The 15,971-nt window shown below is 37.1% G+C and overlaps 2 protein-coding genes across 5 annotated transcripts; both read left to right on the top strand.

Annotated features, from left to right (window-relative positions):
• The first annotated feature begins 4,470 nt into the window (after positions 1 to 4,470).
• On the top strand, positions 4,471 to 10,312 carry ewg (DNA-binding protein Ewg). 4 transcript variants are annotated; one of them, XM_068302497.1, is made up of 7 exons: positions 4,471 to 5,265; positions 5,336 to 5,635; positions 5,787 to 6,371; positions 7,287 to 7,415; positions 7,487 to 7,625; positions 8,163 to 8,284; positions 9,987 to 10,312. In XM_068302497.1, exons 1-7 carry the CDS (start codon positions 4,603 to 4,605, stop codon positions 10,170 to 10,172), a joined length of 2,124 nt encoding a protein of 707 aa, XP_068158598.1. In that variant the 5' UTR covers positions 4,471 to 4,602; the 3' UTR covers positions 10,173 to 10,312. The 4 variants fall into 4 exon arrangements, with proteins under 4 accessions (XP_068158598.1, XP_068158597.1, XP_068158596.1 ...); XM_068302496.1 differs by lacking the exon at positions 9,987 to 10,312 and having other exon boundaries at positions 5,790 to 6,371; positions 8,163 to 9,833; XM_068302495.1 differs by lacking the exon at positions 9,987 to 10,312 and having other exon boundaries at positions 8,163 to 9,833.
• Positions 10,313 to 13,781: 3,469 nt separating this feature from the next.
• LOC137587311 (uncharacterized) lies at positions 13,782 to 14,912 on the top strand. The gene is made up of 2 exons (XM_068303653.1): positions 13,782 to 13,838; positions 14,316 to 14,912. The coding sequence occupies exons 1-2, from the start codon at positions 13,833 to 13,835 to the stop codon at positions 14,910 to 14,912; spliced, it is 603 nt and encodes a 200-aa protein (XP_068159754.1). The 5' UTR covers positions 13,782 to 13,832.
• Positions 14,913 to 15,971: the final 1,059 nt, after the last annotated feature.

Raw genomic sequence — 15,971 nt, 5'->3', positions numbered from 1 at the left:
TTGAAATTTAGTCAAAAACTTTTTTTTTGTTTTTGTTATTTGTTAGTTCATGCGCAACTGTAACGGGGCTAATATAAGAGCGTGGGCGTGTATTATATTTTGGGTGCGCAAATGTAAAAATATGTTTTGAAATATTCGCATGTGCAGTGTGATAAAAATACACACACACACATACTCACATACACACACACAAACACATTAATAACATACATATACAAAACCAAAAACAAAAAAAGCGAGCAAATCAAACCAAAGAAGCAACAGCAGCGACGCGGCGGCGCGCGTGTATCTCTACTGTTTCTATCTATCTTTAATATATGTAACTACTGAGTGGGTGGTGAAGTCCATCTATCTAGCTGAAAGTGAATCTGTGTGTCTATGTGTGTGAGTTTTGTTATTGGGCGGGTGTGTGTGAGAGTTTTCTCCCTGCGGGGGAAAAGTTCAGAAATATTGAGATATGTATATAGAATTATTTAAAAGCATCAAGTAATTTGTTTGCCCAGAGCAAAGGAGCGTACAAGGACTCGGGTACATTTTTTATATGCAGGTGAGTACCAAGTTACATATTAGAGATGAGCAAGGCAGTGACTTGGCCGCCAGTCACTGTGCTCAGCATCTACAAAAGTCACCATATTGCTCTTCTCTCTCATGCTCCCTACCCTCCCACCGCCCTGTTTCTCATTTCCTACCTGTCGACTGTTTGTAAAAAGTTTACAGTCTGTAGACAGCCGCAGTAAACATTTCGTTTTTCACGCAAAATCCAAATACAGAATAATGAAAATGTAGAAGCTTTTCTTTTGCCTAGGAGCTATTAGATAATATTATTTATTGTTTGCCCTCAAGCCTGTGTAGGTGTGCGTGTGAGTGTGTGTGTGTTTTGATTGTATATCAAAATGGGGGGTTGACACCATGCCACCCACTACATCTGCCAAGTTAACGAACGAAACTGTTAATTCAACAGTTCGAATATAAATTCCTATTTGAAAAATATTTAACAGCAAGTACAGTTCCAATTGGAACAACGGCACTTGGCAACGTCTCAAAGTTCTTTGCTTGTTTTATTTTATTTTTTTTTTTTTTTGTTTCTGTTTGACTCATTCTTTCAATATTTTTTTGTGCTATTGTTATATGTACATATATACAAGTACATATATGTATGTGTGTGTGTATGTCTGTCTGTAGGAGGTACATGCATGTTTATAAACATTTTTGTATATATATACACACAATATATACATATATTATCGAGAGGGGCATGCGCCGGATCTGTTGTTTTTCTGTTAGATGTGTGCGCCGCCGCACCACCTCCACCTCCGTCGCATGCGTAACGTCAGCATCTTATCAGTAGTTCCATTTCCCTTTTGAACAGAACAGAGGGGGCGAGCAGAGACCGAAACAGTGTGGAGCAGACAGAGAGAGAGAGAGACAGAGAATAACAAAGCAAAATAGGGGCATGGTTAGAGCATTAGAGATAAAAACCGAAGTGTATAAACATATTTTTATTTTTGTATACATATATGTACATACAAATGTACAGACACACAAATATCTCAATTCACAGAAATGTTTAAATTTGAGTTAACTGAGCTCTAATTTGAATCAGAAACAGATGTAAATTCCAATTGAAATCAGAAAAGCTAAACCATAAGTAACTTAGTTTAAATAAGAAAACATTTATAATTAATACTAAAATATTAAATGTATTATACATATGTAAATCCAATCCAAACGGTCTAATCAAAACAAAGAGCTTTAACAGCTGTGACGATGTGTCTAATTAGAATTTGGTTAAGGAATCTAGTTTTGCGCTTTCCAACAGGTCTAAAATGAATTAGAAATCGAAATTGTAAACAATTGCAATACAAATTAGAACAGCTTCTATTTAAATAATATTCCAATTGGCCTTTTCGTATTTCCAATAAGCAAGTGTCTCTGTGTCTTATCTTAGAGATAAGTGGGATAGTTAAAATTTAATAAACTTTTGACGCCATTCCATTTGTCATTCGTTTAAGCCAAAAGCAGCTGGATATGAGAATCGATTTCTGTAGCATGCTATTTAGCGCAAACGAAACGAAGGTTCCCCAACAGTGAACAATGAGAGAAAGGGCATCTAATATAATTTTGACTCTCTCTGAAATCAGTTTGAATCTAATCTAGTGGGCGGTTAAGTTATGCGTGACATCTCTTCCTCTCTCACACTCACTGACATTGAATCCATCAATTAGATAACAAAAATGATGATGATTATTAAGGCATTAATAGTAGGTATTAACTATACTAAACGTTGGCGGAGATTTTAGCTAGAAATTGAAAGAGTTCAAGGCTAAATGTTAAAGCGGCTTACAAATTAATAAAAATTTAATAGACAGATTCTCATATCATCCCACTTAGCCGGATAAGAATAACGGAGAACATTTGTTAGCCTAAGTTTTTTGTCTATTTTACCTCATGAACTAAATCGATGCCTAGTTTAGTTTAACCTAGCAATGCACTTGTTTCCTAGGTATCTAGAAGTCGTTACATGGAATATTTGACTTTTAGAACTTTTGCCAACAATCTGACGGCGCAACGGCGCACTGTTGTTGTTCTTGCTTTACATATATCCATATATATATATAGATATATAGACTAGACTGTTGCGTCGTCGTAGTCAATCCGTGGGGTGATTTGGCAGTGTGGTCGAATGGTCGTTGTTCCGCCGCAGCCGTCGTCGTCGTCAATCGATCGTCGTGTGCATATGTACATACAAGTATATTCTCCCCTTTTCTCTCACTCTGTCTAGCCAGGTTCATATAAGAAATGTTTCACTCTCACTATCTCTATCTCTGTCTCAGTTTTTCCAACTGAGAGGCAAACGCAAATAGAACTTGAGTAGGGCAAAGCAACAAAGCAGAGGCAACCAGACCCGGGAGCCACAACAACAATTAGTCTCGATGATGATGATCATTATCATCATCATCATATTTCCCACATTTTCCCCACGCGTTTGCGTTTGCGTCGTTGTGTCGTTTAATCGAACGGAAAACAAAAAAAAAAAACAAACAAAAGTGTAACTACATACATGTGTATCAAAAACCAACAACAACAACAATTACAACAAATACAATAAACAAAAACGAAAAATCGTCGAGTTAAGCAAAAATATGAACAAATACTGCAGTGCTTGCTACAAATTGAAATGGAAATTTACATAGTACAAAATTGAAATGGGAATTGGAAATGTACTTTGTACGTTTTTTTTTTCTTATTATTTTTTGTTGTTTGTGCGCATGTGCAGCAGTTGTCGTCGCAGCGGGGGTCATAAGGAGAGGGAGGCCACTTAGTTAAATGATATGCACAGAGGCACTCAGAAATCAACAAATGAATAGGTTGAAAAAAAATATAGGAAAATGAAAATTTTAAACGTAAACTAGTGCTCAACCTAATTTTAAAGAAGATAACTCGAGTAGGAAAATTAATGTCAACCTCTAATCAAGTCAAGTACAAAAAGACAGAGAGAGAGAGAGTGAGTGAGTGCAAAGGGGAGATAACAATGTAAGAGTGCAAATTATTTTCTACTAAGTATATCTGAACCTTGAGCCATATTCTAAAAAGGTCCAACCAAAAGGAACAAAATAATAGAACTGGCGTTTTAAAGAAGGAAGTGAGTGACCATTGTGGTGGAAAAGTTGCCTAAATGAGACTTTATTTCACTTTAGTTATCGTTTGAACTCTTTTTTCAAGGATGTGATCTCGTAAGCCTACCATGTCTCATAGATTTTTAACATTTGAGGACTTGTATTCTAAACTTTAGCTAGGATTAGTCTTTCTTTATAAAACCATCTTTTATACCCTTTGTTTCTAGAATAAATTCCCTCTTCAAATTAAGCCCTGATCTATTCATTTGCTTGAGTATAAGCTTATTCGAGGGTCTCATGTCACTTGAATACTAAGACACGATATCAAGTAGAAGCTCCTCATCCTAATAGGTAATGTCACTGCATAAATAGTTTCAAGTTTAACATTGATAGGTGTTAGGTATATAGAATGATATATGTATGCATACATTTATATATACTTATGTAAAGTTATTTACTCATTAGTGTTGCGTCTGCGTGGCTTTTACGAACTTAGGTTATCGCTAAATTTGAAATGACATCACCTTTATATGTTTTATTTGTAACTTATTTTACCTTTGAATTTTCGTAGAACATTATCACACTGCGCATGCGAATAGGAAGGCTGCTGCCAGAGCCAAAAGAAGCAGAAGAAGTAGGAAGAAGGACGTAGAATTTAGCTGAGTGGCGATTGTTAGCCAGCAAGCTGGCCACGACAAGTTATCGTCTGGTTGTGGCCCCGGCCAGCAGCCAAAGAACCACTGGCACAGCTCACAGTTCGGTGGGTCAGGTGTTAGTTACTACCACCAATAGCACCAACACGACCACAACAACAAACTCCAACAACCACAAGGGATTAGAGAACGTTGCAGTGGGGGAGGGGAATGGTGGTGGTGCAACTGGAGGAACCACCTATAAAGTTGAAGTGCTCGAGGAGAATGATAATGATATCCAAAGTATTGCCACCGATGATGATGATGACGATGAGGATGATGATCAGGATTTAATGAGCAGCGATGGTTCATTCTATGGTGAGGATGAGGCAGCTGCTGCCACAGTTGCCGATGGCCTGCAACCTGGCCACGATGATGCAGTGGCCCAGCAATTGGCTGCCGCCGGACCAGTGGGCGTGGCGGCGGCAGCTGCCATTGCCAGTTCAAAGAAACGTAAACGCTCTCACATGTTCGAAACGAATCCCTCGGTCCGCAAGCGTCAACAGAATCGTTTGTTGCGCAAATTACGTGGCATTATATACGAATTTACGGGACGAGTGGGCAAACAGGCTGTGGTCCTGGTGGCCACACCAGGCAAACCCAACACTAGTTACAAAGTTTTTGGTGCCAAACCTCTGGAGGATGTGCTAAGGAATTTGAAGAATATTGTTATGGATGAATTGGACAATGCATTGGCCCAGCAGGCACCGCCACCGCAGCAGGAGGATCCAACGCTTTTCGAATTGCCTGGCCTGGTTATCGATGGTATACCAACGCCAGTGGAGAAGATGACCCAGGCCCAGTTGAGGGCCTTCATCCCGTTGATGTTGAAATATTCGACTGGTCGTGGTAAACCTGGTTGGGGCAGAGAGTCGACACGTCCGCCCTGGTGGCCCAAGGAACTGCCCTGGGCCAATGTACGCATGGATGCCAGATCTGAGGACGACAAACAGAAGGTTTTTCAATTCACTTAGTGTCCCCAATGCCCATTTGAATAAGTATTTCATAGAAATGCCAATCTTACAGATCAGCTGGACACATGCGCTGCGTAAAATTGTGATCAACTGCTATAAATATCATGGACGTGATGATCTATTGCCCACCTTTGCGGATGAGGATGAGAAGGTAACCGCTTTGATAGCACAGATCAATGATGGTGTTGGTGCTGTTGCATCGAATGTGAATCAAAACAACCATCGTGACCATGATGATGATGACGACGATGACAATGACGATGCCGATGAGAATGATCTGGACGATCTCCCAGAACAGCAGCAACAGCAGATTGTCTCAACGAGATTGCCAACCGGCGGATCATCGCACACTGTGAGTAATGGATTCTTTGTCTTTATTGCAACTAATCATTGAATTTACTTTTCTAAATATAAATTTCATATATCCCATCCACATATAATCATCATCTACTAATATATTACGCATACCACGCCACATTCACATAACAAAATCCTCAAAATAGCAGCAGCAGCAGCAGCAACAACAACAAGTGAATGTGGTGAAAATTAATAGCGCTGGCACTGTAATCACCACCCATCATGCCCAGACGAATGCTCCGGCTCCGACAATAATTCAAAGCACAAATAATCAGCATATCACAACCACAGCCACTTTGCCGGCATCAACGAAAATAGAAATATGTCAGGCTCCTGCTCCTGGAACACAGCAGCAACATCAACACCATCAGCAGTCAGCGGGAGCCACTACAATACATATACAGCCAACAGGGATTGGTCAAGGACAACCGCAGACGATACAATTGACAACAGCGAGTGGTACGGCAACAGCAACAGCAGCGGCCATTACGGCGGGCTCTGTAAGTGCTGGCACCCAAACACCGACAACAACAGCAGCAACACTCAACAACCACCAGCAACTCCACCACCACCACCAGCAGCAGCAGTTGCAGCAACAGCCACAGCAACAGCTTACCCACAATACCCACGTTTGCCTTGAACCCCTAACGCTGCGACATCCTTGTCATGATGATGTTGATGCTGTAGATGATATTGTTGATCAAGTCGATGATGATGTGGATGATGTTGATGTTCGTACTAAACTCACTCTCACTCTCACTCTGAAGCTGCATCCAAGTGACAAATATTATTGTTATTGTTCATGTTGTTGTTGTTGTAAAACTATATATACATATATATAATCCTACTCAAAATGGTTATAAGATTTGGGAATTAGGCTTGGACTTGGCATACATTCAATTTGTAAATCAAACTTAAACCTCTCTTAAACAAAAAAGAAAGCTTTATCTTCATTCTTGTTTAAGCCAAGCAACTAATTATAAACTTGGCTAAAAATCTTAAGAATTCTACTCTAAACTGAGTGGCTAAAGGTTTTGCCTCCAGGTCTTATCACCAATTCAACTATTCTAGTTATTTATAATTTATTTTTTATTTTTGTTTCTTGCTTAATTGAAAATTGGCTTTAAGTCGTGTTATTGTGATTGTTGTTACAAATTTATTGTTAATTGCCTTGTTTAAAACTTATACAAACTAATATACGTGTGCCTATTTATATATACCTACATATATATATATACATATACAATATAACTGTTGTTTTTACTCGTTGTCTTGATAATGAAAACTTGTGTAATATTTTTACTTAATTTTTTATGATTTCTTTCTACTTTTTTTTTCATTATGATTTGTTTTTTCTCCCTTAATTTCTTTTTTGCAGCTTATCATTTCAACATCATCTAATTTCACATTTAAAACAATCTAATCTCATTTAAATTTATTTGATTATACTTTGAAATTTTTGATTTATTTGCTTGATAAGTTTATTTCATTTGATTTTTGCTGGAATGCTTTAATTTCTCTCTCGCACACACACACACACGCACACACACATACGCTTCTCAATCCCTATATCTATCTCAGTTTTAGTGGATTATTCTCTTTTTTGGCTGATCTTATAATTGAAATATTCCTTTAATTTTAAACAGTATACAACCACACAGACTGTATTATCACAGAATCCAGATGGTACCGTCTCCATAATACAAGTGGATCCAAATAATCCAATTATAACTTTACCCGATGGCACCACCGCACAAGTTCAGGGCGTGGCAACGGTAAGTGTTGATAATATTATGTATATGTTTATGTTAATTTACCAAATTCTTGATTTCCTTTTCTCCTTTAGCTGCATCAAGGCGAAGGCGGCACCACAACAATACAAACTGTTCAAAGTCTCAGCGATGTCAATGGGCATGAGAATATGACTGTCGACTTAACCGAGGCTCAGGATGGACAAATATATTTTACCACCGAAGATGGGCAAGGTATTTATTAGGATTTAACGAGAGAAGAATCAATTTTGGAATATGTATATAGTATTAGTTTACTATGCCACCAATTGGTAATCGATTATTGTTGAAGTTTCAATCATTTAGCCAGTTTTTCTCCTTCAAGCATTGGCCCTGTAAGCAATAAAGGATTTCTTTTAGGAACTAGAAAACATTTTCACTTACAAAACTAGATTAAGCGTTTATCAAAGTGGGCCAAAATTCTTCCATTTAGTGACATTTTGGTGAATGTTCAGGCCCGCCCAGACTACCCCCTGGATTTGTCCATAGGAATGTCTATGTATATGACAAAAATTGTATCAAAATTATTCTGCATTGTTAAATATTGAAGAATTTGCTAGTACTTAGGGAAGAAGACTCGTTGAGAGAGAAGACTAGGGTCACATGAGAAGCCTGGGCTCATATATGTAGGTGGCTGATAAAAGTAAATATCAGAGCCGTGTTATAAACATACATATTTGATTACTTGATAAACAATTTTATTAACTGTATTTACTTTATTTTTCATTGCAGACTATCCCGTTTCTGTTAGCAATGTGATCTCAGTGCCGGTTTCTATGTATCAAACCGTTATGGCCAATATGCAGCAATTACAAACAAACAGCGATGGAACTGTGTGCCTAGCACCCATGCAGGTACAAGTCGCAAGCGGCAACAACATCAATAATAATAGCCATACAACAGCAGCAGCAGCAGCAACTATCACCAGCAGCGGCAGCAATAGCAGCACAGGAACTATAAACGCTCCCCCAGCCTTGCAATGCTATCAATTGATAACTGCTACTAGTGGAGCCATCAACAGGCGACCACATCAACAGCAGGCGGCTATTACATTGCAGGCAACAACACCAGCACCAACAACAACCGCTGCTAACACGGTGGCGGCAACTCCTCGATTTTATTGCTTGAATTATGGCCAGGGACAGGGATCAGGCACATTTAATCTCAACAATAATAATAATAATAATCATAACACCAATAATAATAATAATAATAATAATAATAATGCAACTAGTGCCACCATTAAGATGCCCATGCCAATGCCCATTGTATTGGCCAATTCAACGGGAGCAACTGCAAATTTACGTCGTCGCACAACTGGAACGAAACGACGTAGACAAAAGACGTCAACGGCTACCGCATTGGGCAGGGGAACGAGTGCTGCTGTTGGTGCTGCTTCTGAAGTTGAAGCTGGAACTTCTGCTGGTCCTAGTTCTAGCGGAGGATCATCCTCCTCCACTGCCATACGCTGTGTGGATAGTGCCAATTTGCAAACAGCAAAAACCATTAAATTAGAGCATTTGGAATAGTTTCATTATAAAAACAAAAGCACTTCTCGAATCTAGTCAAGACGCGGCTTTGCACACACACATACAAAACCCTACACTTCCCCACCCCCACCCCCCTTACACACACGCACACACACTTGCCATTTTACAACCAAAAGAAAATCATACAATAACAATTTTTAGAAAAGTTTTAGCTATAAGTTAGTCAGGCAAATTGAATTTAAATTGGAGACCAAAAAAAACCAAAAACAAACAGCAAATCAGCTTACAAGTTCCTACAATACAATATGATGTATATAATGGAATTTCTATATACATATATATATATATATAATTTAAACCAAAAATTATGCAATATTCAATAATTTTTAAGTTGAAATGTGTTTTTTTTTTCTTCTATTATTATTATTATTATTATTTGAATGTGCAATCAAATGAAAATGTTACGCAATATCTACATATATCTAATTTGCTAAGGAAATGTAATTTCAATTTGAATACCATCATAACACACACAATCTCCACCTCCACCCCATCCCCCCTCATTGCAATCGTCAACCTCCTCAAGTAGTAGCCAATTCTTGCATTGAAAATGTAGTTTAATTAAGTGAATTATCAACCGCCCATCTATGTATGACCCCAACAAATTAAAGAACTATTTTTATGTTGATTATCATTATTATCTATTATTATTATTATTATTACTATTACTATTATGATTATTGTGTTTAAATGTTTTATCATTTAGTTGTTTCGTTTTATAGAGAATTGAATTGAATGTGACATGTGGAAAAGAAAACCAAAAAGGCAAACCAAACAAAACAAAACAAACGAATTAACAAATATTATTTAATAATAATAAAAAAAAACATCTTTTGTTGTTGTGATTTTATAATTTTTGTTTTATTTGATTATTTTTGTAAATTTTTATTTAGTTGGACTTGTTGTTGAAAAAGTTTGTAATGAGTATGGATGCAGAACAAGAAGATATATACATATAGAATTTAATTTTTGTATTTACTTTCTTTTACTTTCTTTCATTGTGTAGATTGAAAATGGTGATCAAATGGAAACAATAACCCTCACATCCGATCAAATGCATCAAATGATGATACAAAGTGAACCCGGACAGGAGCCGCAATTGGTACAAGTATTAAGTTTTAAGGATGGCACACTTTTAGGCCATCAACTGAAAGACCAGGAGGACGATGAGACGATCATAATGGAACAATAAGCAAAGCAACGCAACAAAAACAAATTTAAATCATTATCACTTACAATTAGTAGCCATTTAGTTGTCATATATATCACCACTATGTGTGTATGTATGTGTATGTATAAAGGGAAGTATTGGCCTGGTTAATGCAATAAGTTATTTCTGGTTTTCTTTTTAAGTACCTGAAAGGTAAAACAAATTTTAAAGACAATGAAAAACAATAAATTTATTTATAAAGAGAACTTTGGCCCAGACGAAGTTTTTCTCTATACCCTTTGCTCTAACAATGTGCCAAAGTCATGGAAATTACACTGCACAACAAATATGTGAAAGAAATCTACAATCTTGATGAACGATCTTCAAAATCTTAAGGCAGTCTGATGAATTTTTAAGATTTAAACTTTGTTGAGTCAAATAATTAACACAAATCAATCGCAGGGGTATATGTAGAAACAAAGTTAACAAATGTTGATTAATTTTAATTTAGTCCTGAAGTTTTTTTTAAAAATTTGTATAAATAATTTCAGTCATTATTTTGTTTGTTTTCTTAAAGTTGAAATGAAAATAAAAGAAAAGAAGAAACTGAAAATGTGAAAAGTTGTGATTGAATTTCCCACCTCGAGTGCATAAAATTGGTTGTTGCTAGTTAACTACCTTTATTGGTCATTTGGCCAAAGTCTAGACAGAAAAAAACAAAAACTTGTCGGTTCAGTTTTAAAGATGAGCTGCCGCCAAAGCCGATGCCGATGTCGACGCCAGGTGAACGTCTTGATGCCCCTAAGGATGGGCCTATCTCTATTTGCAGGAAGTATTGCAATATTACGAAATAGGCGGAAATGCTGGGAAAATGCCAACATAAACACACACTCACACACACACACACACATTGAGTGTAAAACTCATAAGTTTTGATCAAGTATGCTGAGACCCAAAATTATAAATTCGATTTGATTTGGAACGCCAAAAGGAAGGTGGCAGTCAGTTGATGAGATGGTGAGGGGCAACGAAATGGATGGATGTATGTAAAACAAAGCGGCAACAATAATAAAAACTGAAAAAACTAGTTTACACACAGAGACAAAGAGAGAAAGAGAGAGAGAGAGAGAGCGAAAGAGGCGAGAAAAACGAAAATGAAAACCCAATTCGAAAAGAAACAAAATCCAATGACCTCTTCACCTGCTCCACTACACCAAAAGAAATAAACGTTGTGAGAGCCAAAAACGAAAGGGGCACAATGAAAAAGTGAACAGCCAAAGAGGGTGAGATGGGTGGAGGGGGAGGAGTACTACTCAGTTAGTTAAACTGGCTAGGAGTTTTCCCACTCTTTAATTAATGTCTATATAATTTCTAAATTTCAATAACCATGGCCAATACCAAAGGCCATAACTCTGACATGTAATTTAATGGGCATATATATAATTACATATATTTGATGATCCATCAAAAAGAAACAAATTTCCATGCATCAATCACTGAGGCTTTACACTATATGCCATCAATAGTCTTTTTCCCAAGAAGTCCAATCATAATGGGTTAATATTTAGATCAAAAGTCATTTCAAACGTTTCTCAGGATTCCAGAGTCTATAGCTAAAACCAATTGAGAATTACAATGAATGATAGCGAAAGCTTGCAACAAGAGCAATGGTATCACAGATTACTGGAATACATTTTCAAATATAATTTAAAGTATTTAAAAAACAACATTTAAGCTTTAAATTTGTGTGTTTTATATTTCAAGCTGTTCATTATATCTGATGATCCATATTCGATTGATATGAGAACTACAAAATCTTTTAAAAATTCTTTAAACTCTGTGATGTTGTTAACTAAAGATAAATATTATATCCTTTTTATCACTTTAACTCCAAATATATTGATGGAAATATACCCTAACAAAAGGATTGAATGATTGAACCAAATTCAGTGTAGTTTAAGGACTTCTTCTTATTGTTAGACACCTCAAATTATATGCAATTTTAAGTAGTCAGAGCATAAACTAGTTTGATTCTTGATTTGTTTTTGAATTTGAAACTGAATTTAAATTAATTTTAAGATGATTTATGATTTGAAAGAAAGTTATTTGGAAACGAAAGCCAATGGAGATTTCAATTTCAATGTCTTTAGAATAGCTAAACGGTTCAACAGGGCGTATGATTCTACTTCTCACTGTTATATCGTTTTACAACACTAACACATATTGACGATCTTTTTTATTAGACAGAGATCGACATGTCTTGAAGGACTCTCTTGGCCAAGAATATCTATTTGTATGAATGTCTTTCGTAGGATTAGAATGCTAACATATTTATTTTAAAACAAAGATTAATGATTTTAATTTATACAACTTTCAGTTCAATACTTTTACCACTAAGTCATGAAGCTTCTGTTTCAAGGAAAACAATTGTTTGAAAGAAGGTTTTTCGGGGATGGATCTAGCTAGGGATCGAAACTTTTCCGACAGGATCAGTAGGAGAACCGGGGTAACCCATTTCGCTGTTGTTGTTTTAGACATTCCTTAAGAATTTTTTGTATTAAGTTGTGAATATGTTAAATTTATATTTTCTTTAAGTAAGTTTAGTAAGTTCTTTTAACTTTAGTGTGTATTACTCTAGGAAAACCCCTAGAAAATGGTCTTTAAAAAGATTATCCTAAGTCTTGAAGGGATTAATGAAGAAATCTTTTAAAAAAAGGACAATAGATAATTAACTTGGGAATACAAAAGATTACAGATTTAAAATTTCATGAAATTTTGAGACTTTTATTTGGAATAAACATGGATAATCCCATGTATATTTTGAACTGTGGGAGTGAAATGTCAAAGGAATTAGTAAATGGCATCGTAAAAACAGAAAAAAAAGAAGAAAAACCAAAAACTAATATAATTTGCTACTTTTTTTGGTTTTTGTTTTTTAGCTTTTTGCATATATGCAATTTGCAGATTTTCCTTTTGTAAATAGTGAATGGCCAGATCATGGTTTTTGCAAATTGTTGAAAATGATCGGAGAGTCATCGATTAGGCGAGGGGACAGATAGGGTGGGTGCCTTGAGGTTGGGGAGGGAGGAGGGCAAAAAACGGTTACAAGCTGCAACTTGGTTGGGCTTCATCGTCTTCATTTTGTATGTTGCAGATTATGCAACATTGGGAAAAGGTGCAACGAACGAACGAACGAACGAATGGGTCGCCAACAAACAAACAGATGGGACACCGAGAAGAGTAAGCGGGTAACTTGCGGACAGGCGGACAGACGGACAGACCATAGAGGAGTCTTGTCACAATTATGAGTTGTATGTCTGCCATCACTTTCGCCTAATGGGAGTGAGGAGGATCGTGTTGATGATAATAATGATGATGATGCTGATGATGCAGCAGCATTTGGCCCACATTGTGTAAAACGGGGAAAAAGACCAAACCAAAGTGAACCTCTCCGAATCATCTGCATCTCCAACCGCACACACACACACACACCACAAGGAAAAACGCTTGTTGTTGTTTTTGCTTTTTTCGCATTTCGCTTTTCCATTTTTCCGGTTAATGTGCCGCCTGGCAAAAATTTACTTTGTCTTCGGCGGTATAAAAGCCACCGATATTGTCTTTGGCCAAGTCAGTTGTGAAGTCGCAGTCAAAGCCGCGGGTAGAAATCAAAAAGCACAGAAGGAAAACAAGAATTTGAGAATCATGAAAGTACGTGTTATCTTTTTTTTTCTATCATGGAATATCTTCATCAGAAAGCTGAAAGAAAAACAATGACAAATTAGTGCAAATTTTTGTTTTGTTTTCATTCATTCAAAAAGAAAAGTGCAAAATAAAAAATGTCAATGACATCCTTTGACTGTTTGGTGTGTCAAGAAAACAAAATCATCATTTGGGATATACTATAAGCTCTTGGCGGATCTGTGAATGTGAAATGGGTTAAATTTGGCCCCGCAAAGTATGCAATAGCCCATGTGAAGAATTCACTTTTCAGAATGTCCTGTACCTGAAAAATTATGCTTTGTACGGGATTTTGAAATGATCTCAACAAAAATATCAAAATTGATGTCTATTGCATACTTTGAGGAGCATAGTTTTCTCTATTTCGCTTTTGGAGAGTGAGGATCGTTTTGGATGAAAGGAGAAGCTATCCGAGATTTGTATATAATTTGATAATTTCAATTGCAGGCCTTTGTATGTCTCTTGCTGATTGGAGCAGCCAGTGTGACAGCTAAGCCCAAGCCTGGAGGCGGTGGTTGGTCATCCGGCGGCGGTGGAGGTGGTGGTTGGTCTGGTGGCGGCGGCGGAGGCGGGGGTGGTGGCTGGTCTGGTGGCGGCGGAGGCGGAGGAGGTGGTGATGTTCAGATCATCAAAGTAATCACAGAGAGCGGCGGCGGTGGTGGAGGCGGTGGTTGGTCGTCGGGCGGCGGTGGAGGTGGTGGAGGCTGGTCTTCTGGCGGAGGCGGCGGTGGAGGCTGGTCCTCCGGCGGTGGAGGAGGAGGAGGCGGTGGTGATGTTAAACTTGTCAAAATCATTAGCCTTGGCGGCGGCGGTGGAGGAGGTCATGGAGGCGGCGGCGGCGGTTGGAGTTCGGGCGGTGGAGGCGGCGGCGGTTGGAGTTCTGGTGGTGGTGGCGGCGGACATGGTGGAGGCGGCGGCGGTGGCACCAAGATCATTAAAATTATCAAATTGGGCGGCGGCGGAGGAGGTGGTGGCCATGGCGGCGGCGGCGGCGGTGGTCATGGTGGCGGCGGTGGCTGGCAACCATCTGGAGGCTGGGCCTAAATATCCCTCCCCCCCCAACCACACACAGAGGCTACTTCATCCTCTTGTAAATATTGTAAATAATCAGCATTTCTTTTTTGTCTTTTTATGCTCAAAATTGTAAAAACAAAACAAAACATTAACCATATTTATATCCCAATGTGTGTGTATATTGGTTCTCACTATATATATATACATATATATATAATCTGTATATCAAAAGTCTACACCTTTTGTATTATATTTTTATATACAACCCAAAACTGTGGCAACTCTGGCCAAAATAATAAAACATTTTGAATTGACTCTCACTCATTTCTCTCTATTTTATTAACTCATTTAAAAAAATTAACTAAAAATTCTGCAAATTTTAATATTTTTTATATGGGGTTTGGACATCCATTTGTGTTTCCTTTGCTGAATAGTGAAATTCACCTAATATTTGCCCCCTAATGTATGCACTAAAGAAAGGTGCAATTCGGGTGATTCTACCTATTTGCCTCCGACTGTATTTTAACCTTTTGTATTCCAATTAAATGGAAATTTAGTATACATATATTAAAATAACATCAAACATTTGAAAATTTGTAAAAATTTGAAGAAAATTGTCAAAAATTTAATTCTTGAGACTTTGATGCAGATTAAAAGACATTAACTTGAGAATAAAGACAGGAAGATTTTAAATACTCCAAAAAATTGACTAAAGTAGAGCTTTATGAAATTAAGATTTATTAGAATGCTTTGGAATTTGTTATTCTCGCTGAAAAGACAACTTGATTTCATTTAGTCTATTATTTTTTTAATATAAATTTCAAATTAAAAGCATTAAAACAAGATATCACTTTCGAAAATCGGCTAAAATGTATCAAAATTGCAGATTCGCAAAGTTAATGATTTTCCGCATCCAATTATAATCATAACCAGCTTTTTAGCATATTATTAAATAATATTGCATTGCATACTTCCAAGGGCAGAGTAGAAATGTTTTCCCCATAGAAATTAAATGGGAGCAACTTTAAATTTTCCATTTGTTTTATTTCAAGAACAATATATTATGCACTTTGTTATCTTAATTAAGAT

Source organism: Drosophila tropicalis, unplaced genomic scaffold (genome assembly GCF_018151085.1).
Source record: "Drosophila tropicalis isolate 14030-0801.00 unplaced genomic scaffold, ASM1815108v1 contig_158, whole genome shotgun sequence".
Classification (NCBI taxonomy): Eukaryota; Metazoa; Arthropoda; class Insecta; order Diptera; family Drosophilidae; genus Drosophila; species Drosophila tropicalis.
Note: the sequence above shows the minus strand (reverse complement) of the source record. Positions and strands in the feature narration are given on the sequence as shown.

Bases quoted from the DNA above. Each gene is read 5' to 3' on its own strand.
- ewg (XM_068302495.1), top strand. From the start codon at position 4,603: ATGAGCAGCGATGGTTCATTCTATGGTGAGGATGAGGCAGCTGCTGCC. The intron at 5,636-5,786 runs GTGAGTAATGGA...TCCTCAAAATAG, and splicing joins CCGGCGGATCATCGCACACT to CAGCAGCAGCAGCAGCAACA. The intron at 6,372-7,286 runs GTTCGTACTAAA...AATTTTAAACAG, and splicing joins ATGATGTGGATGATGTTGAT to TATACAACCACACAGACTGT.